This window comes from Pelophylax lessonae (assembly GCF_965119305.1).
Source record: "Pelophylax lessonae genome assembly, chromosome: 1".
Taxonomy (NCBI): Eukaryota; Metazoa; Chordata; class Amphibia; order Anura; family Ranidae; genus Pelophylax; species Pelophylax lessonae.
The window spans coordinates 162,532,138-162,554,095 of NC_138768.1; the positions used below are offsets into that span (position 1 = coordinate 162,532,138).

A 21,958-nucleotide genomic window follows, 5' to 3' on the forward strand; every position below is an offset into this window, starting at 1 on the left:
AACCAAAGGACATTTCTATTCTGTTTGAGCTGGCTGTAACTACACCCCAAGCTGAAGTCTAATTTATGAGTGCTGCTATGGGGGAGCTACAGCACAGCACAGTTCATTCTGAAGCTAGTTCACACAAGTGATGCTTCCATAAGTGCGATCTGCAGTGGATTGGTTTTCAGAGGGCATTTGACAGGTGGTGAAGAGGCGAAATGTCTCCTCCTCGCTGCCTGATTTAAAGGAGAAATATGGCGAAAGTTATTTTGGTTATACCTCTTTAGCAGACACCCTAGGAAAAAAATATGGTGGTCGTTGCAACTTGTTATGTCACACGGTATTTGCGCAGCAATTTTTCAAACATGTTTTTTTTCATGAATAAAAAAAAAACAAACAAAATAAAAACCACTAAATTTACGCTGAGTAACTAGATGCCTAACGTGTCACACTTTAAAATTGCGCACACTTGTGGAATGGCGCTAAACTTCCGTACTTAAAAATCTCCATAGGCGACAGAGAAGGTCTAGTGCAGGGATCCTCAAACTACGGCCCTTCAGCTGTTGCGGAACTACACATCCCATGAGGCATTGTAAAACTCTGATATTCACAGCCATGACCAGGCATGATGGGAATTGTAGTTCCTGAACAACTGGAGGGCCATAGTTTGAAGACCCCCGGTCTAGTGCTAGAATTATTGCTCTCGTTCTAACTTTCGTGGCGATACCTCACGTGTGGTTTGAATACCGTTTACATATGCTAAAACAAGTTCTTATGCTGGTTAAATTAGTAAACTATGAGAACTAATGAAGGTGCTATATATAATCTATATAATCAGAGAATGGTTCAGCTCTATTCTTTTATTATATAGATTATATTTGGCACTTTCATTAGTTCTCATAGTTTACTAATTTAACCAATATAAGGACTTGCTTTAACAAAATCAGGACTGTTGGTAACTCTATAGAGCACAGTGTATTTTTTATTTCTATATTCTGTAACAGCCCTGTACTTGACCAGTGAAATCTCAGCATTTACAGGGCTGTTACAGAATTCATAAATAAAAATCTGCTGCCCAATAGATCTTTCACCAGGCGCTTATTTGTCTGGGGGAATCTGATTGACTGCCTGCGTCCTGGCGCGCAGGTTTTTAAACACAAGCCAATTGACTGAAGATTACATTTTTAATCTCTCAGTGCTCGGCTACACTGTGGGGGTTTATTCACTAAATGGTGATGTGGGGTTTATTCAATAAATAATGTGGGGATTGTATCTGGCTCTGATACTAGCCAATGCCTCACCAGCCACTGACCTCACCGCACGTCCCTGCCAGGTGCCTGAACTGACACCTGGCTCAGTGTCTCAGCGAGCCAGCTGCTCCCGCCCCCTCAACAGCTCAGCGATTTAGTGAACGCTGGAGGGGCAGAGCAGAGAGTGGTGACTGACAGTCACTACTCTCTGCTCAGAGCTGAGGAGAACATAGAGATCAGCAGTGTTTGATCGCTCAGTACTTACTGAAGAGCCGCCAGGAGACAGATACAGCATTGGCATTGGATCAATGCTGCATCCATCCAGGCGAGTATTGTGACCGGAGTCACTTTGGGCATGGGGGTTGTGGACCCCAAATTCCTTTAGAGAGGTTGGGGGGCACCATGCCCAGCCTTATGGGGTTCTCTTATGTTTAAGTCACCCTGCATCTGTTATGGATGCAGGGTGACCAGGAGAGTGGTGAACACTGAAAATATGGTTTGGACTACTACAAATGGGACAGTCATATTCAGGAATAATGTCTCCCTTGTAATATGAAGATTTTTATTCCCTGTACAGTATGAGGTCTCTGACCAGGAAGTACAACTCCTAATATGGTCATTCCAGGAAGTTCAATGTGGAGACGGACTGTCTAACAATGTTGCTTTTGTCTGAGGTGGCTTTCCATTCACCTATTGTCGGGTGTGCTAATGAACTCACCTGCTGTCTGCTAAGGGATGTATTGACACTCAGAGTAATGTGTATTGGGGGCTCGTTAGGGAACCATTGTTCTGTGTCTGGCTATTGTGTACATTGATTGCCCCCTGGGGCTTCTGTCTCATTACACATAACAGTACTTCTGGTCAAGCTATCCAAGCTGGACCAATCCCTGCTGACTCATTTTCAAGTCCTCATTTGCATGGCTAAAGAGGACCTGAAGGGGAACTGCAGGTACTTTGCAATTGACCAATAGGAGGGTGGTTGTTGGGGGCAGGATGTTCCAAATTCTGTATAAAAGTGTGCTATGTCCTTCCAATAAATGGTCTTCCTGTTTGAACTTACATACAGCCTGCCTAGTGTGTGTTCTAATGGATTCTGAACGGCACATAGCTGTAGTTCGGATCTCGGATCCTTGGTTGACCGAACCATCAGACGTTGCGATCTGCAAGCTGACTCACTGGTAGCAGAGGAGTGTCGGGAGAGCGGAAGCGAGCGAGCAAGGGTTCTCGTCACAAGTATAAATGTTTGTTTCTTTTTTAAACACTTAAGCCCCGGAAGATTTTACCCCCTTCCTGACCAGGGCCTATTTTGCGATTCGGCACTGCGTGACTTTAACGGACAATTGCGCGGTCGTGCGATGCTGTACCTAAACGAATTTGGCGTCCTTTTTTTCCCACAAACAGAGCTTTCTTTTGGAGGTATTTGATCACCTGTGCAATTTTTTGATCATGCGCTATAAACAAAAAAAGAGCGTAAATTTAGCAAAAATAACAATATTTTTCACATTTTTTATATGAAATTCCCCCCAAAAAAAATGTAAAAATCTAAATTTTTTAACATTTTCGGCCAATTTGTTTTATGCTACATATGTTTGGTAAAAAAAAATCGCAAAAAGCGAATTTTGATTGGTTTGCGCAAAAGTTATCGCGTTTACTAACAAAGGGAAAGATTTTTGTCATTTTTGTTGTTTTTTTTAACGCGTAATGGCTGCAATCTGCGATTTTTTTTGCGGTGCTGCGACATTGCGGCGGACAGATCGGACCCTTGACTGACATTTTTGACACTTTTTGGGTTACCAGTGACATTTCTACAGTAATCAGTGCTATAAATATGCACTGTTACTGTAAAATTACACTGGCAGTGAAGGGGTTAACTTTTTTGAGAGGGAGGGGCTATGTGTGTCCCTAGGGGCATGATTCTAACTGTGATTGGCTGTGGCTTGAGATGCATGAACAGTGATCAACGGTTCTACATAGTAGAACCGTATGATCATCATTCATACACCGGGGAGAATGAAAGGCGGCTTGTTTACATTCGCCGCTTGCCTTTCTCCCTCTCTACCGACGATCGCGTGTGACCGGCGGACGATCGGGTCCGCCGGACACATGCGCGGGGGGGTCCGTGACCGCGCGGGAGTGGGGGCGCGCCTTCGGCGGCGCACGCTCGCTCCTGAGACCCTCACAGGCTAGCGATGTAGACCTACGTCGCTCTGCCTGTGAGGGGCTGACTGCAGCAGTAGATATACTGTGAGCAGTCGGCAAGTGGTCGGCAAGTGGTTAAAAAAGGTTCTAAAGCCTAAGGCCCCTTTCATCCCTGTCCGTTCCGTTTTCTGTTCAATGGGGGATCGATCCGCCGATCCCCGCTGAGCAGGCAGATGACAGCTCTGTCTCTGCTCTGTGTGTGGAGACGGAGGTGTCAGATCCCCACTGTCCTCTATGGGGGAATGTCTGTCCGTTCTCATCAGATCTGAACTGCCAGACAGATGGAAAATAGGGTTTCCATCCGTCCGGATTTGACGGACAGGATCGGATCGGAAGTCAGCGGACATGTCTCTGCTGACATCTGCTGCCCCATAGAGATGCATGTGGCATCCGTTCAGATCCGCCTGAAAAACTGACAGGCGGATCTGAACGGTCGGCATGTGTGAAAGGGGCCTTAAGGTTTTTCACCTTAATGCATTGCGGTGAAAAAGCTTCTGTGCTGCAGCTGCCCCCCCAGACTCCCTTCCTTTTTTTTTACCTGAGCCCCATCAGATCCAGCACAAGCTCAGTGGCTCCTGCTGCTGTCCTCATTGGACAGATTGATAGCAACAGGCTCCCGCTGCTGTCAATCAAATCTGGTGACGCGGGGGACGGGGCCGAGTCCCACTGTCTGTGTCAGTGTGTACAGCAGCAGGACTTGGGAGTGAGCAAGCACGGGTGCCCCCCAGGGAAAGCAGAATTCCAGAGGGGCACCTGATGAAGAGCAGGAGCTATGAGTGCCAGCGGGGTGCCCCAGAAGAAGAGGAATGGGGCTGATCTGTGCAAAACCATTGCACAGAGCAGGTAAGTATAGGCATGTTTGTTGTTTTTATAAAAAAAAAATTAAGCTTTATAACCACTTTAGGTCCATACTTCTCTTTTTAATCCTCTAAATTCTGCACTTTCTGAACCACAATCATGTGCATTGCACACACTTGTGGTGAGGCCCCACACACCTGCATTATTTGCTTTCAGTGGCAGCAATGTTTTCTGAAAGTGATATGTTGTTTAAATTTTGCCATGGCCAATGATATGGTACTCTTTCTGGGCGACCATGTCTTTGTCCTCAGCATTATCCATATTAGAAAAATTTTACAAATTTTCGGGTCTCAAAGTTAATTGGGGCAAGTCAAAAAATTTTGCTGTTGAAGGTTCCATCTCCGACCCTGAGGGCCCTGACAGGCTGCCCACTTTAGTGGATTGATAAGGTGAAATATTTGGGTTTGACTATATCACAGTCTGTATCAGACTTCATACCCCTAAATGTTGCTCCAATACTACAAACCCTTAAACACCGTACGCAAGCCTGGCATAACCTGCCGCTATCTCTGATCGGCAAAATGAATTTGTTAAACATGAAATCCCCCCCCCCCCCCCATTTCTATACATCTTCACGAACTCACCAGTTTAGATCCCCAAGACTATTTTCCAGACCATTGACACAGTAATTTCAGATTTACTTTGGGGATTTCCTTTGGGGCAGGGGAACACCTTGTCTTAGATTACAAGTGTTGTAGCAGCCCTGGACAGAAGGGGGGTTGGCGGTACCCAATTTTGCTAGATATTTCTTAGCAGGGCAATTAGTCTTTGCACACAGGTGGTTGACACAGCCTGATGATGAATCAGCACTAACACTTGAGGCCGCAGTTGTAGGATCCTATGAGGCGTTATCCCATTTAGGGTTCCATGGGAGGGAGGCCCCTTATCCTCTCAGGGGGGTCAATGTGATCTGTCATCAAAGCCTGGGATTTGACCCCCAGTTGCACGTCTAACATCTGTACCTCTCTCATGTAATTTTCCAGACCAAGCCTCTTTTGCTCTAGGCTCTGCCGTCTTAAATGTACTAAAAATAATTCCTTGTACTGGAAAGACTTCCTTGTACTCTCCCTAGAATAGTTGGTGGCTGTCAGCTGGGTCTGGGCTTATTCTTTCATTTCAGTTTAAAAGGCATTCTTTTTAGTATATGTTACATGGCAGATAGCAGAGGGGTGAAGCAGAAGAAGCACAGTGCTGCAAGATAAGAACTGCAGATGTTACAATGTTCTGTCAAGGCAGAGACTTGTGCCATGGGTCCTCTAGAGCAGAGGGCCCCAACCCTCGGACTGCCGCGCAAGGGGGTGGGCAGCAGGAGAGGCTTGAGTTTCATCATTGCCACCTGGGCTTTGCCTCTTGTAGACGGCGGAGGCCTGCTGTGGATCTGAGTCTTTATGTGGGTCTAGTGCACTGCACTGCCACCCTCCCACCGCTAGAGGGTGCACGCTCCCCTTCTCCCAGCAATACCACTGCCCTCCCTCTCTGTGGTCATGTCACTCAGTGTGTATGTAAAATTATGTATACAGTATCTCACAAAAATGAGTACACCCCTCACATTTTTGTAAATATTTTATTATATCTTTTCCTGTGACAACATGGAACAAATGACACTTTGCTACAAATGACACTTTGTAGTGAGTATACAGCTTATATAACAGTGTACATTTTCTGTTCCCTCAATATAACTCAACACACAGCCATTAATGTCTAAACCGCTGGCAACAAAAGTAAGTCGAAATGTCCAAATTGGGCCCAAAGTGTCAATATTTTGTGTGGCCACCAATATTTTCCAGCACTGACTTAACCCTCTTGGGCATGAAGTTCACCAGGGCTTCACAGGTTGCCACTGGAGTCCTCTTCCACTCCCCCATGACGAAATCATGGAGCTGGTGGATGTTAGAGATCTTGCGCTCCTCCACCTTCAGTTTAAGGAAGCCCCACAGATGCTCAATAGGGTTTAGGTCTGGGGACATGCTTGGCCAGTCCATCACCTTTACCCTCAGCTTCTTTAGCAAGGCAGGGGTCATCTTGGATGTGTGTTTGGGGTCATTAACATGTTGGAATACTGCCCTGTGGCTCAGTCTTCCGAAGGGAGAGGATCATGCTCTGCTTCAGTATGTCTCAGTACATGTTGGGATTTATGGTTCCCTCCGTGAACTGTAGCTCCCCAGTGATAGCAGCACTCATACACCCCAGACCATGACACTCCCACCACCATGCTTGACTGTAGGCAAGACACACTTGTCTTTATACTCCTCACCTGGTTGCCGCCACACACGCTTGACACCATCTGAACCAAATAAGTTCATGTTGGTCTCATCAGACCACAGGACATGGTTCCAGTAATCCATTTCCTTAGTCTACTTGTCTTCAGCAAACTGTTTGTGGGCTTTCTTGTGCATTAACTTTAGAATAGGCTTCCTTCTGGGATGACAGTCATGCAGACCATTTTAATTTAGTGTTCGGCGTATGGTCTGAGCACTGACAGGCTAACCCACCACCCCTTCAACCTCTGCAGCAATGCTGGCAGCACTCATACGTCTATTTCCCAAAGACAACCTCTGGACATGATGCTGAGCACGTGCACTCAGCATCATATCCAGAGGTTATGATGCTGAGCACGTGCACTCAGCATCATATCCAGAGGTCATGATGCTGAGCACGTGCACTCAACCTCTTTGGTCGACCATGGCGAGGCCTGTTCTGAGTGAAACCTGTCCTGTTAAATGGCTGTATGGTCTTGGCCACAGTGCTGCAGCTCAGTTTCAGGGTCTTGGTAAACTTCTTATAGCCTAGGCCATCTTTATGTAGAAAAATATAAAGTAAATCTGTGCTGATTTCACAGTGAGTAAATGATTTACTGATATCAATGAAAAAAACTCCAGTGAATGTAAATGATCATAAAATCAACACAATGTGCTGAAACATAAAAATATATAAATCATGATCAAAATACATAAAAATTCAAATAAAGTGCAAATACCAAATATAGTAAACTGATAGTATAAATAAAGTTCATATGAAAAAAGTGTTAATGTGCATGTACATGAAAATTCGAATAAAGTGCAAATGCCAAATATAGTAAACTTATAATATAAATAAAATTCATAAGAAAAAAGTGTCCATGTGCAAAGTGCAAGAAAAAATGAATATTTGTGCTCTGAACACATGATGTAAATTTTCACTCCAAAAACGTGTTACCGATGTAAGCAATTCCCAAACACACTATCCGACACTGAGTGCAATGGCTGCTCACCTCCAGACTGAATCAAACAGGCGTGGTTCAAAAGGACTTGTCTCTGGATCTCTCTCCACAAAATGACTAATCGGGGTTGTTCTGAGTAAACTTCAATCTATATCTTCAATGGTAATGATCAAACGGCTGGTAGGATGTAATATATCTCTATCCCATAGATGAAATTGGGTGGTCTTCTTATATCTCCCCCTCATGCAGGGACATCATGGAAAAGGGCTTCATGGTGTAATGGTGTAGTATAATCAACAGCTTTTATTAAAATAAATAGTAAAACTTACACTCTGGTAAGTATCAGCAAATTGCCGCGATAGCGGTGTAGTGAATCTGATACTTTGGGTCATGGCCGTAGACCGGAAGTGACGTCACCCGACTCCTCCCAAAGCGTTGCGTCACTAACCACACGTGACTTTCTCAAGGGTACCTTTGTTTACCCTTGAGAAAGTCACATGTGGTTAGTGACACAATGCGTCAGGATAAGCCGGGTGACGTCACTTCCGGTCTACGGCTGTGACTGGTAGTATCGGATTCAATACACCACTATTGCGGCAACTTGCTAATACTTACCAGATTGTATGTTTAGACACAGCGGGAGGCATGGAGAGAATAACCGCCTGCTAATGTATACAAAGCAGGCGGATCTTCTGTGAGACAGGCAGGGACCGATCTGTCTGTGCCTGTCACAGAACCCCCCCCCCCCCCACACACACAGTTAGTAAGCACATACATTAACCACTTTGATCACCCACAGGGTTAACCCCTTCCCTTCCAGTGGCATTATTACAGTAACAGTGCATATTTTTAGCACTGATTACTATAGTAATGTCACTGGTACCCCCAAAAGTGTCAAAAATGTCCGTTAGGGTTCCGATCTGTCTGCCGCAATGTCGCAGTCCCGCTAAAAATCTCAGATCTCCGCCATTACTAGTAAAAAAAAAAACAATAAAAATGATATAAATCTTTCCCGTAGTTAGTAATTTGGATGTAGTTCGGGCAATTAGGGTTTACCTGGCGGCTATTGAATCTTTTAGGAAATCAGACTCTCTTTTTGTCCTCACGGAAGGACCTCAAATGGGATTGGCTGCATCAGCCGTGACCATATCCAGATGGATCCGGCAGACGGTGGTACAGGCTTATTCACTGAAGGTTAAGGTTCCACCTTTCCCTGTGAAGGCGCATTCTACTAGGGCTCTGAGTGCCTCTTGGGCTTTTCGCCATCAGGCGTCAGTGATGCAAGCTTGCAAGGATACATTTTGTGAAAACCAATCAAAATACGCTTATTGCAATTTTGTTTACCAAAATTATGTATCAGAAAACAAATTGGCCTAAAATGTTAAAAAAATGTTGATTTTTAATTTTTTTTTTGGGAATGTCCTATAGCAGAATGTGAAAAATATTGTTTTCCTGACAGACTCCATGGCAGCACACGTATGGGTAGGCTCCGCCTCCTCTCCTACCCTATAGGACCCCAATCCCATAAATTTTTGCTCCGAGCCAGGAGCCGTGTTCCTTTTTTGTCCTCCTTCCGCAAGAGAAGTCTTACCTTATAGGATGCGTTTTCTTACATACCTGGTGGCGTGTGGCTTTCCTGGATGATGCCTTTCTACCTTAGTCCAGCAATCTCAGTACTACTGGGTGGACCCGGGCAATTTGAAATGATGCCGGAAGATGCCATAAATCCTGAATGAGAGGTGGGCTGCATCGCTTGGCCAAACGTCCTTGCTACTAGCGGGAGGCCCTTATGCCCTGACGCACACGCTAGTCTCCGGTTGAGGAGCGTTCCAGGTCCTTCTGTCGGTATTGGTGGTAATGTATTGCTTACTTTTATATTTTATATCGTTTTGCTTCCTGGTTAGTATGGCGGCTGGAGCGCTCCTGCGTTCCAGGCCGTCGCTCTCGGCTCCTCCCCCTGCCTCCTGATTCCCAGTTGGGTGTTCATTGCGAGGCTTGGTTCCTAAGTGGTCTGCGCATGTGCGCACGCCACTTCCGGTCCTCCATGACGCGGTGGCGTCGGGGGGGGGGGCTTTACGGCTCCCGGGAAATTTAAACAGCTGATGGAGCTGTCATTCTTGGGATGTCTGTGGGCTTTTGCGGCGGCCTCCCCACGCTGTGTCTCTGCCTGTGTTTGGTAAGTCCTGTGCTGGGTCAGTCCTGCTTGAATGGGGGAGGGGAAAGGCGGCTATGGGGAGGTAAGATTGAGTTCTTACATCCTTCCTATTGCAGGTTATCTCGCTGTGATTTGCAGTTCTCCCTCAGAGGGAAGACGTAGAGCCAGGCACTTCCCAGCCTAGTCGCTTCTCGGATTCCTCTGAAAGTGAGGATGACCTAGAAGACCAAAGTTCAGGTTTTGATTTTGCCATGATCTCTCCTCTAGTGAGAGCGGTAAAAGAGGCGTTAAAATGGGAAGAGCCAGCAGACTCCCCAGCAAAACAGAAGAAATACTTTAAACATCTCAAGAAAGAACGGGATCATTTCCCTTTTCTGAGTGAGCTGGGGGAAATCATTACAGACGAATGGCATGGAGTTGAAAGAAAGAATTCCTTATCGTCCAAATTTTCCAGGTTATATCCTTTTAAGACCGACAAAGTGAAGCATCTTGATTCTGCACCTACAATAGACGCAGCCTTGATGAGGCTAGTCAAACACGTTACCCTACCTTTGGAAGATTCCGTCTCATTTAAAGATGGTCTGGATAGACGAATTGATACGGATCTCAAAAAGATCTATCTGTTAGCTGGTATGACCTGCAAGCCAGCCCTAGCCCTAGCAGCCACATCCAAAGCTATGGAGGCTTGGGTAGATAACGTGGAGACCACACTGCAAAGTGTCTCAGAGGAAGCAGCCAGAAGCTCGGCTGTGTATGAATTAAAGTTGGCAACGGCCTTTTTGGGAGAGGCTTCCATTGATATCATTCGCCTGGTGGCGCGGGTCATGCTCTCTTCTGTCACGGCCAAACATGCTTTATGGTTACGTCCCTGGCTGGCCGATCCTGCTTCCAAACAAGCCTGGTGCAGGATTCCGTTTGAGGGTGCGTCCCTTTTTGGCAACAAACTGGACAGTGCCATTACCCGTGCCACTGGTGGTAAATCAGGTTTCCTCCCTCAAGATCGCCGTTTGCTTGACCGCAGAAGATTTCAGCACAAACCAAGTTCGGATCGATCCAGAGAAGCTCGCTCTTACAGGCCTGGACGTGAGTTCAGAAAGAATTGGAAAAGATCTCAACCTACAGGTCAGAAGTTCAACAAGGGAACACCTTCAAGTGGTCGGGAGACCACAAAGTCTTTTTGATATCAGGCCTGCTCAAGCGTTGCGAGTAGGCGCTCGTCTACGGCAGTTTGCGCACGTTTGGGCAGCCTCGATTACAGACCAGTGGACCGTCAAGACCGTGTCTCATGGTCACGTTTGGTCTTTCGAAGAAACTCCAATTCTGCGGTTCATCCCTACGGCTCTACCTCGCGTGGAAGAAAAGAAGTCAATTCTTCTGTCTTACGTAAATTACCTGATCTCTCAAGGTGCTGTCATCCCAGTTCCGGCCGAAGAAAGGTTTCAAGGCCTTTATTCACCTCTATTCATGGTGCTAAAGAAAAACGGTTCTTGGAGGCCGGTCATAGACCTGACTCATCTGAACTCTTTCATAAAGAAAGAGAGGTTCAGGATGGAGACACTCTTCACTATCCGCCAAGTTGTGCAACCAGAAGATTGGATGATCTCCATAGATCTAAAAGATGCCTATTTCCATGTCCCAGTGGCAGCAGAACTACAAAAATTTCTTCGCTTTGCCGTGGGTCAAGTGCATTTCCAGTTTACCTGTCTCCCTTTCGGGCTTACCACCTCACCTCGAGTCTTTTCAAAGATCTTACTGGCTATTGTAGCTCTGATCAGATCGAAAGGGATCCGACTGTTTCACTACTTAGACGATCTGCTTCTTCTTTCTCAAGACCAAGCACAGATTCTGCAACACAGATCTCAGGTGATCTCCACCCTTCAAGAATTCGGGTGGCTCTTGAATCTGGAGAAAAGCCATCTGGATCCGACAAAATCCTTGATCTTCCTGGGGGCACTCTTCAACACCTCCAGAGGCACCATCTCTCTTCCAGTGGAGAAGATTCCAGTGATCCGCAGCAGAATACAGCCGGCAATGTCAACCCCTTATCTTCGGGCATCACAGTGTCTGAAAATAATAGGGACCATGGTCTCCACGGCCCCCATGGTCAAGTGGGCACAGTGGAGGATGAGGCCCTTTCAAATCGGTTTCCTCCGCCAATGGAGCAGCGGGAATCCAGACACTCCTGTACGGATAACATCCTCTATGAGGGCGAGTCTGTCCTGGTGGCTACAACGGGAAAATCTCCTGAATTGTCATTTGATTGTTCCCGTTCCTTGGATCGTTGTGACATAGGATGCCAGCCAGATGGGCTGGGGGGCGCACTGCCTGTCAGAGGTGGCCCAGGGCAGGTGGGACTTTCCCACCCTCGGGTTGGTCTCAAATGTCCTGGAGCTTCGGGCAGCTTTTCGTGCCATCATGGCTTTCCGTCACTTGGTGAAAAGGTCCTCGGTCCTCCTACGGCTAGACAATACGACGGCAGTCGCATATATCAAGAGGCAAGGGGGCACCCGCAGTTCCTCCCTTCTGGAAGAAGTGAAACCGATCATGGCATGGGCCCAACGGAATCTTTCCAATCTATCAGCTGCTTATCTTCCAGGAGTCCAGAACGTTCGGGCAGACTTTCTGTCAAGAACCAATCTAGACAACAACGAATGGTCTCTTCATCCAGAAACCTTCAAGTGGGTCATCTCTCTGGGGATTCTTCCGGAGGTAGACCTGTTTGCCTCTCCAAACAATGCCAAACTGACGAAATTCTACTCGAGATGGCGTTACCCCCAAGCCTACGGGGTAGATGCTCTGACGGACCACTGGAAGTTCCACAAAGCATATGCTTTTCCCCCGGTCCCAGTGATATTCAAGTTCCTGCAGAGACTCAGGAGAGAGAGGGTAGAAGTCATAGCAATTCTTCCGTTTTGGCCAAGGAGGCCCTGGTTTCCTCTGCTGCTCCAACTGAGCTTTCGGGATCCTGTTCCCCTGCCATTCAGGCCGGACCTTCTATCTCAGGGTCCAGTGCTGCATCCATGCCCAGCGCAGTTACATCTCATGGCATGGTCCTTGAGAGGGAAAGACTAAAAGCTCTCGGCTGTCCAAGTGCAGCAATGTCCACAATGATGAGTGCCAGGAGACCGGGCACCAACAAAGTCTACGAGAGGATCTGGTCTAAGTTTGAGGATTACATGTCTAATGAGTCCGATTCCATCACTAATCCTAAGATCCATCACTTTCTGGGGTTCCTCCAGACAGGCTTAGACCTATCTCTGGCTGTTGGCTCTCTCAGAGTACAGATCTCAGCAATCTCTGCCTTCACGGGGACCTCATGGGCAAAACATCCTCTGGTCCGGCAGTTTTTCAGAGGTGCGTCAAGAATGAGACCTCCCAGGAAACCCAGGTTCCCCAAATGGGACCTTCCACTAGTCCTTGAATTTCTCTCAGCAACAGTTTTGGAACATGGAGATTCCTTCTTCCTTAAGAATCTGTCTATGAAGACGGCCTTTTTAGTAGCCATCACATCGGCTAAACGTGTCTCTGAAATTAGTGACCTGGGTTGCAAAGAACCTTTTCTGACATTTTTTCCTGATCGGGTCGTCCTGGTCCCTATGCTAGGGTCCAATCCGAAGGTAAATTCAGTTTTTCATGTCAACCAAGAGATTGTTTTACCTACATTCAAGTCTCAAGATGACCAGAGTACCCATCCGTTGGACGTGGGTGAAGTCCTACAATCATACTTGAAGTTCACAGCTTCTTTTCGCAAAACAGACTATCTATTTGTTCTCTTCTATGGAAAGAACAGAGGCAAGAGGGCTTCTTCCAGAACTATTTCTAGTTGGATAGTTCAGACCATCCAGTGGGCATATAGAGCCAAGGGACTGGCTCCTCCGGAAGTGGTGACGGCTCATTCCACCAGAGGGATTTCTACGTCTTGGGCGGCTTCCCTTCATGTTGCACCAGATGTCATTTGCAGAGCGGCCTCATGGTCCTCAATTAACACTTTCATGTCAAACTATTGTGTTGAACCTGCTTCCTTATCCTCAGTTGATTTTGGTTTAAAAATTTTGTCTGTTGACGGTGCAAATTAAACCTATTTCTGTTTGACCAGCAGTTGCCCACCCGGGTGTGTATGGCTAGTTATTTCCCATACGTGTGCTGCCATGGAGTCTGTCAGGAAAACGGAAAATTTATATCAATACTTACCGTAATTTTCCTTTCCTGATAGAACTCCATGGCAGCAGGAGTTCCCTCCCATCTGCTGGAGTAGTCTATATATGGAACACGGCTCCTGGCTCGGTGAAAAAATTTATGGGAGTTGGGGTCCTATAGGGTAGGAGAGGAGGCGGAGCCTACCCATACGTGTGCTGCCATGGAGTTCTATCAGGAAAGGAAAATTACGGTAAGTATTGATATAAATTTTCCGTTTTTTTTTCCACAATTGTCTTTATTTTTTTGTTTATAGTGCAAAAAATAAAAATCGCACAGGTGATCAAATACCACCAAAAGTAAGCTCTATTTGTGGGGAAAAAAAGGACATTAATTTCGGTTGGATACATCGTCGCACGACTGCACAATTGTCTGTTAACGTAACGCACTGCCGAGGGCCTGGTCAGGAAGGGGGTAAAACCTTCCGGGGGTGAAGTGGTTAATGGCTGTGTGTTGAGTTATTTTGAGGGGACACCAAATTTACACTGTTATACAAGCTGTACACTCACTACTTTATATTGTAGCAAAGTGTCATTCCTTCAGTGTTGTCACATGAAAAGATATAATAAATCATTTACAAAAATGTGAGGGGTGTACTCACTTTTGTGAGATATTGTATATATACATATTAAATAGAGCTCGTGTGAGCAGCCAAAAAAATAGAAATAAAGATTTAAAAATTATGTATTGTTTAAACAATAAATATTTCTCATAATCATAATAAATACAGATACAAATAAAGATGTGAGTGGCAGTTGAGGTGACAGGCTGCAAACCCCAGAAACACATCCTCCCTCCTGCAGTCCGTGGAGGGTCGTCTTCTGTGAGGCCGGTCCTTGTTGCTGGGGAGGTTAAGGATCACCTCTCTAGGGGATTAACAAGAGTTTTCAATTTCTGGTGATGCATTCTCTTAAAAGCAAAAGGGCAAAAATGCTAGCATGAATGTTTGGGTCTATTTTGCAACCAAATTGTCAGCTATAGTGGAGCATTGATCAAAAATTGTCTTTATGTTTGCATTTGCTATTATGCAGCATCTTATATTTTTAAAGTAATTTATTATCTACATGTGAACTGCATAACACATGTAATTTACACAGTATCTTGCAGTAAGTGAATGAATCTATCAGAAAGCTATACATTGCAATAAGAAATGCTTTTACTAAAGGGGAACCCTGGTCCGGCCTATAATACCTGTATCCTAATGAGAGATTAGGTAATCTATATACCAGTAACGTGTCCCCTTTAAGAGCAATGATACAGCAATGTTCAATTTGCAAGGCCTTGCTAAGATCTTCACCAGCAGTTGGAGCTCAAAGGACAAATGATTCCCTTTGTAGCACAGTGTGAAATAGGCAATGCAGGATAGCTGGTTCTGATTATCAAAAATCCACTAACTGGCCAAAGTGTCTGTGTTCAGTGTCTAAGAGAAACTGTAGCAATTGGTAACTGGACTCTGAGCAGGTGCTCTCTTACCAATCCTGATGTCCTTCTTATAAGTCCTGGAAGAACAGGCAGTAGCAACTCTCCATGCTGTGGGACACTGAGATGGCTGCGCTGTCTCAGTGAGTCCTGCCGACTCCACTCGATCAGCGATGCTCCAGGATGCAGCAATGGTCGTCCGTCCCGCCTGGGCTGAGTCTGCAGACAGCTGGGGGGTGTGCAGTAGTCAGCAGTCCGCTCCCTCTGCGGCAGACTGATGCACACACGATGGATTCCGGAAAGCAAGAGAGAGCGTGGACCTGTTTAACAGATCTCTTTAGAGTCTCTCCCACAATTCTCTTCCTAGGAAGTACAGTTCAACAGTCTAGTAATATCCTTGTAGAAGACTATAGTTCCCACGATGCCTCTCTTCCAGTCTCAAGAGTATGATGCATGAAACCTGAGACCAACACTAGGGGAGTATAGAGACAGTCTGAGAGAGCATAAAGTAAGTTTGCAGCATCAGATAATGATAGTCCGCTCTCAGCTACACACAAAATGAGGGACATTCATTAGTATTGTTTTAATAATTGTGCTTGCTCTATTCTGTGACAGATATGAGGTTTTGTTTTGAGTTTGATTTACACATTTTCAAAATGTTATTGTGGTTCCCGAACGCAGAGAGCGGAAGTCTTTTAATAATCTGATTTAAACGATCCAGTTTTTACTTGCAATTTACCTATTACTGCTAGCTTTTTTCTACATTTGTATTCTGTAGTCTTAACACACTTCTTGTCCTGGGGTGACAATGCTGCTTCTCTATATGCAGTACAGTGAGTGAGCGTTGTCACCCTAGGACAGAAAATGTGTTACTGGTAGTATCAATGGGTAAAAGTATAGAAGAAGTCTGAAAAAAGTAAACTAGTACAGCCACCACATTAGAGGGATGGCAAACTGACACATTTTGTCCTCTTGGATTTGGATACTTTTTAAAAGTAATTGAACAGAAAACCATTTGTTTGCTTTGGCCCATTTCACCTTATCAGGTTTAATACTGTTGTCATCTAAAGCAAAGCTTTTTCTTTTTTTTATAAGCTTTATCCACTAACTTTACATTGGAATAAATCCTTTGCGTTTTGGATTATTGAATGGAAATAAAGATGCCTTCTGTTTTATCAAGATAAATGTAATAAGTCAGCGCTAAAATAATATTATTAATAAATCGAAGGCTGCTAGCAATAAATAAGTCTACAAAAAAAACTAAATATAACAGTAATAAGGGTGTAGGGCTTTAATATAGCACCGACACTATATCTGGCCTGTTTTGGTATTTGACTCCTTGCACGAGCACTTCTTTTCCGAATCTCCCCCAGTGGTGGGCTGCTGCTACAGTCAGAGGACTGCATATGGATGGATGGAGCTGGTTATCCAAAGAGTGGAAGCTAAGATTGTTAAAAAGTGTGACTTGCTTCACTAGCACCTAGTGAGCCGGTGAGTGTAGTCTAACCCTCAGTTGCACGTGGTATCCCCTTTTCTGGATGGTGGAAGCAATACACAGACATTTCTGAAGCTAAAGGAGTTTTTCGTTTATTTATGCATTTTTTTAATGTGTTTTTCACTTTTGCGTTTTTATGCACATGATTTACAGTGGATGTTTTAACCTATTCATTTACTTGATTACTTAATTTGCTTTTGCTATATTAAAGCACCACGTCTTTATAACTATTTCTGTTTTAATAAGTCACTGATGTAATAGGGCCATATATAGTGTGTGGATTGGGGTGATTAAAGCTATGCATAGGTGCATTTAAAAGGAGTTGCGCCAGTCCAAAACTGCATTTTAGGGCATGGCAGCCCACCTTTATTCAATAAACGGAAAAGTTCACATGTGTATCAGTTGCCCACACAGGGATTTCTTCCACACAATGTGCACAAACGAAAATAGCGAGCCACCTGGCTCACTTGTTGGCAGCACTGCTGCTCCTCTTACCAGACCCTATGACTGTGTTGTCCAGCTCTCCTGGAACACTTGGCTTTCTAGCCTTTAGTCACAGCTCCCAGCTGCATGGCCCACCTCTGGCCTTTGGATTGGGGTTCTCCTGACACCCCGATAGGAGTCAACCTGACCCTAGAAATGAGACCTTCTGTCTCCTGGCTGGGCCCTCTGACCGCTCAATGAGACTCTCTGTCTCTTGGCTTCTGGCTGGACCCTCTGACCCCTCGATGATACCTCTGTCTCATGGCTTCTGGCCGGGAACCCCTGGCCCTGGGTGAGTCCTACCATCTCCCACACTGGGAGAAATCCCCAAACTGGGAGCCCTGAGCAATTCTCAGACCTGAGTATAATGACCTTGCACACCTGTATAGTCAGCCAGGTTGCAGGCATCTAGCAAAACCTAGGCACAAGGTTGACTGTTCTAATCCAGAATTACAGAATCTGGAGAAAGCCAAAAGCACAGCTTTCTCCATTCATCCAATCCCATCCCCTGGACGGATGGAAAATAGGGTTTCCATCCGTCCAGATTTAATGGATCGGATTGGATGTCAGCGGACATAGAGATGCATGGGGTGACCGTTCAGATCCGCCAAAAAAAGGACAGGCGGATCTGAGTGGTCTGCCTGTGTGAAAGGGTCCTTACATATAAAAGACCAAAGTGCATTTCCTTAGTGCAAATTCATATACAGTACTCTATTCAAAACATATATGCAATATTCATACATAATATTTGTATTATTCAAAAAAAGTGCAATTACATTTACTCATAAAAAATTGCCAATGTGGAAAATAGTGCAATTAAACTTAAGGTGCCCAGACAGATATAAGGTGCCCAGACAGATATAAGGAGCTTCTTTTTGATTTGTGCTGTTAAAAAGTCCGTAACTTCAATATGTTTTATTTATTAGATGCTTGTCTCCCTCTCAGAAATCAGTTTATTCACCCTTAGGGCTCTTTCACACAGGCGGACCGTTGAGATCCGCCTGTCCGTTTTTTTGGCGGATCTGAATGGTCCCCCATGCATCTCTATGGGGCATCCGATGTCAGTGGAGACATCTGATCCGATTAGTCAAATCTGGACAGATGGAAACCCTATTTTTCATCCGTTCAGCGGATCGGATGAGAACGGACTGACGGTCTGTTCCCATCCGATTCCCCCATAGAGATGCATGGGGATCTCCTCTCAGACACCCGCCCAATCAGAGAGAGGCAAACACCACCTGACCTCCATTGGAAAGGAGAAGGCAGGGGGAGGATCTGAGAAAGCTCTGAAGTTAACCTGTGTGTTACCCCAGCGCTGTGGGGGTTTTACAATGCATTTCAGAGCCTAGGCAGCAGACGAGATGGACAATCAGTACTATGCGACGCAGCGGCGATGCGATGCCGGCCCGCATAGATGAGAGGCAGAGTGGTGTCACCCTCCCCCTGGTGGACACCCTGGTGCGGCCCGCCCCCCTCACCACCCTTGTGACGCCTCTGACTACAGTTATATGTGCTTTATTTAGATTTCATGACTAAGGTTTACAAACACTTTATTGGAAGATATAGGTCTTTGCAGTAATTGTAAAATAATTGTACACAGTAACATGTACATAATTGATGTACACAATTCTCATGATTTAATTATGTATTATTATGTCTTGCAGATTTATCAGCTGATCCAGATGAGCTTAGAAATGTGGTTGCTTTGTATCCTGAGATTGTCCTATCTATGGAGAAGAAACTTCGGTCTATTATAGACTACAAGAAAATATCTTACAATGTTCACCAGTATAATAAGGAAGAGTTTATCAAATGGAGAGCAAGCCTTGGACAGAATTATACAAATGTCATCTCAAACCTGAGGTGGCATATTGATTGGAACAAAAGACCAAAAGCTTGTGAACTGGCCATTAAAAAGTGGCTAGAAAGTGGGAATAATAATTTATGACTAGATCCAATAACATAAAATCTTCCATTGTGCAGGGAAAGTATTCCTAAATCGAATTATATTAGTGTTACTCATTGCATAAATTGCAGCAAAGACCATGTGTTGCTTTTTCAGTAATTATGTAGTTGGCTAGCATGCACCTACCATTTCTATGTGTATAAAGCACACAAAATCACTGCACTGAAAAGTGAAGAGAAATGGCCTCACCAAAACTGTAATAATTATGGATGTATTTATTTTTTAATGGGGCTTGGTGTTCTTTTCAGAGGGGATAGCACTTAAAGTGTATGTCTAGGTGTTAGCCATATTTACCCCTGAATCTCCCTCTTACTATCTAGAGCATGTCTCTAGATTAATTTTTCCTTGTTCCTGTAGCAAGAAGCAGTTTTTATTATCCCTTTGACATCATCATCAAACTATTTTTTTTACAGGGTCAGCTGCTGGGAGCTCATTTTCAATAGATGTAGACATGCCCCTAGAACTACATCACCCAAAAGCCCTTTCCCCACACACAGTGAATGGGTAGCCTCTTGGGAAACAAGACAGCGAGCATTTTTCTGGGAAAGAAATCCATTTATGCATATGGAAAGGGACAGTAAGAGGTGAATGGGTAGCCTCTTGGGAGACAAGACAGTGAGTATTTTTCTGGGAAAGAAATCCATGCATATGGGAAGGGACAGTAAGATGTGAATGGGTAGCCTCTTGGGAGACAAGACAGTGAGTATTTTTCTGGGAAAGAAATCCATTTATGCATATGAAAAGGGACAGTAAGAGGTAAATGGGTAGCCTCTTGGGAGACAAGACAGTGAGTATTTTTCTGGGAAAGAAATCCATTTATGCATATGGGAAGGGACAGTAAGAGGTTGGGGACAGGTGGAGTTCTGTAGTCCAGCAGGCAAAGCTGATTGGGCTTTCAGTGCAGAAAAGGCACTATACTTTGAGTTTACAGAGGATGTTAGGGGAAAACTTTATTTTTGACAGAATCAAAATTTGTTTTGATATTTCAGGATCCGTATTTCAAGGTACACAGATAGGAAAAGTCCAGTGTAATTACCATGTCATAATGTTTTCAACTGTGATTTACTGGCTAACCAATCATTGTAATTATGGGTCTGCTGCATTTGGCTCTACAGGGCTTAACTGGTTTTGGAAAGGGTGGACTATCCATTATGAGTGGCAGCAGGTTGCCATGTTGCAAAGGGGGAGAGTGATGAGATGCAAATCCCCCAATTGTCCATCAGTTGAAACTAAATCTCTCTGTTCATCATTTCTCCCTAAGTGTCCATATTGTAACACTGGTATAGAGATATGTATAAATAAATATACTATTCGTATCGCACTAAACATATAATTCATTATTCTAAAAAATCCATTGGTTATTTTTGCATGCTAATAAAAGAAAAGCAGAGGTAAAGTGCATAGAATGGAGAGGGGGCAATAATGCTGGTCAGAGCTCTGACTTTGATGGAGAAGCCACTTTTTGCATAATTGAGCACCTTTTGGGTTTTTCTAGGGCATGCTGCAAGTTTAACACTGAGACATGAAGGAACCCTTGGGTGTCTTCTTCTGAAGCCTGTGTACAAAGCAGGGGTAGGCAAACTGTTGTTGAACTACAACTCCTAGCATTCCTGAGCCTCTGGAAGTCATGCTAGTGGCTGTCAGTCTTCCATTGCCTCATGGAGGGGGGGGGGGGGGATGTGAGTATCTACACCTATTCTCTAAGAAAAGAAAGCACAGAGTATGAGAAAATACTAATGTTTATAGTACTAATTATACCTGTTCAGCAACATGATGCTCTAGGAATTTATTTTAAAATGTTGATAATCAATACAACAACAAGGTCTTTTCTGCTTACATTTGGCCTCTTTAAAATGGTTCTTCATCAAATATTTACACATATTATAAACCTACACAATCATAGATCCTAGAGATGACCGGCACCACCTTATGTATACATATTTATATAAATGTAAAAAAAAAAGAAGATTTGTACAGGTGTGAAAATAGGCTGTCCACATTGGAATGGAATTTTCACTTTGCAGGGAAATGTTCTTACTGCTTAGTGAATAAGTTGAAGTTCTGCTGCCTTCCATCATCCAATCATGTGCATGCAAAAATACTGTTTTTTTTCCCCTTGATTGTGATTGGATACTCTGGGCAGTGCAACATTCCCTAAGGGAAAATTCCCTTTCAAAATGAAGAACCTATTTGCTTTTAGTATATCAACTTCAAAGTATCAAGTGGAATACCATAATACACAAAACATAAAATATAATTCAAATTTTTTTAACAGATTGCATCCTAACACTGTGATGGTTATCAAAAGCAATAATCTGAATAATATTAGAGCTTCTGTAGTGTTATTAAGGTAGTTTTTTTATATGAATGCTGCACGGTATAATAATTTTGCATATTAAAACAAAATACAGGAGGATAAGGAATATATTGTGCCACAAATACTATCATTCGTAGTAAGTAGTAAGCTGGGTTTATGATTAACAATAAGATCCAGCTTACTAATCACTAATGATAATATTTATGGTACAACATACTTTTTTTTATTTTGTATTCCATTATAACGATTTGCATACAATATGGCTATACCATGCAGCATTACAATAAGACTTTAGTCTAGTAACAATACATAGACTCTAATATTATGGAAATTATTACTTTAGATAACCATCACATAGAATGCAATGTGTTATTTCATGTAAACTATATTTTATATATTGCTTATTATAGTATTCTACCTGATACTTTATTTCTAGTACAT

General features: G+C 44.1%; 1 protein-coding gene across 1 annotated transcript in view; it reads left to right on the top strand.

Annotated features, from left to right (window-relative positions):
- Window positions 1–19,527, top strand: part of ARSK (arylsulfatase family member K) — a 96,106-nt gene extending 76,579 nt beyond the window's left edge. The window contains exon 8 of the mRNA XM_082243461.1: window positions 18,899–19,527. Within this exon, the coding sequence (XP_082099587.1) occupies window positions 18,899–19,182 (284 nt within the window). The 3' untranslated portion in view covers window positions 19,183–19,527. The remainder of the gene's footprint in view (window positions 1–18,898) is intronic.
- The last annotated feature ends 2,431 nt before the right edge of the window (window positions 19,528–21,958 follow it).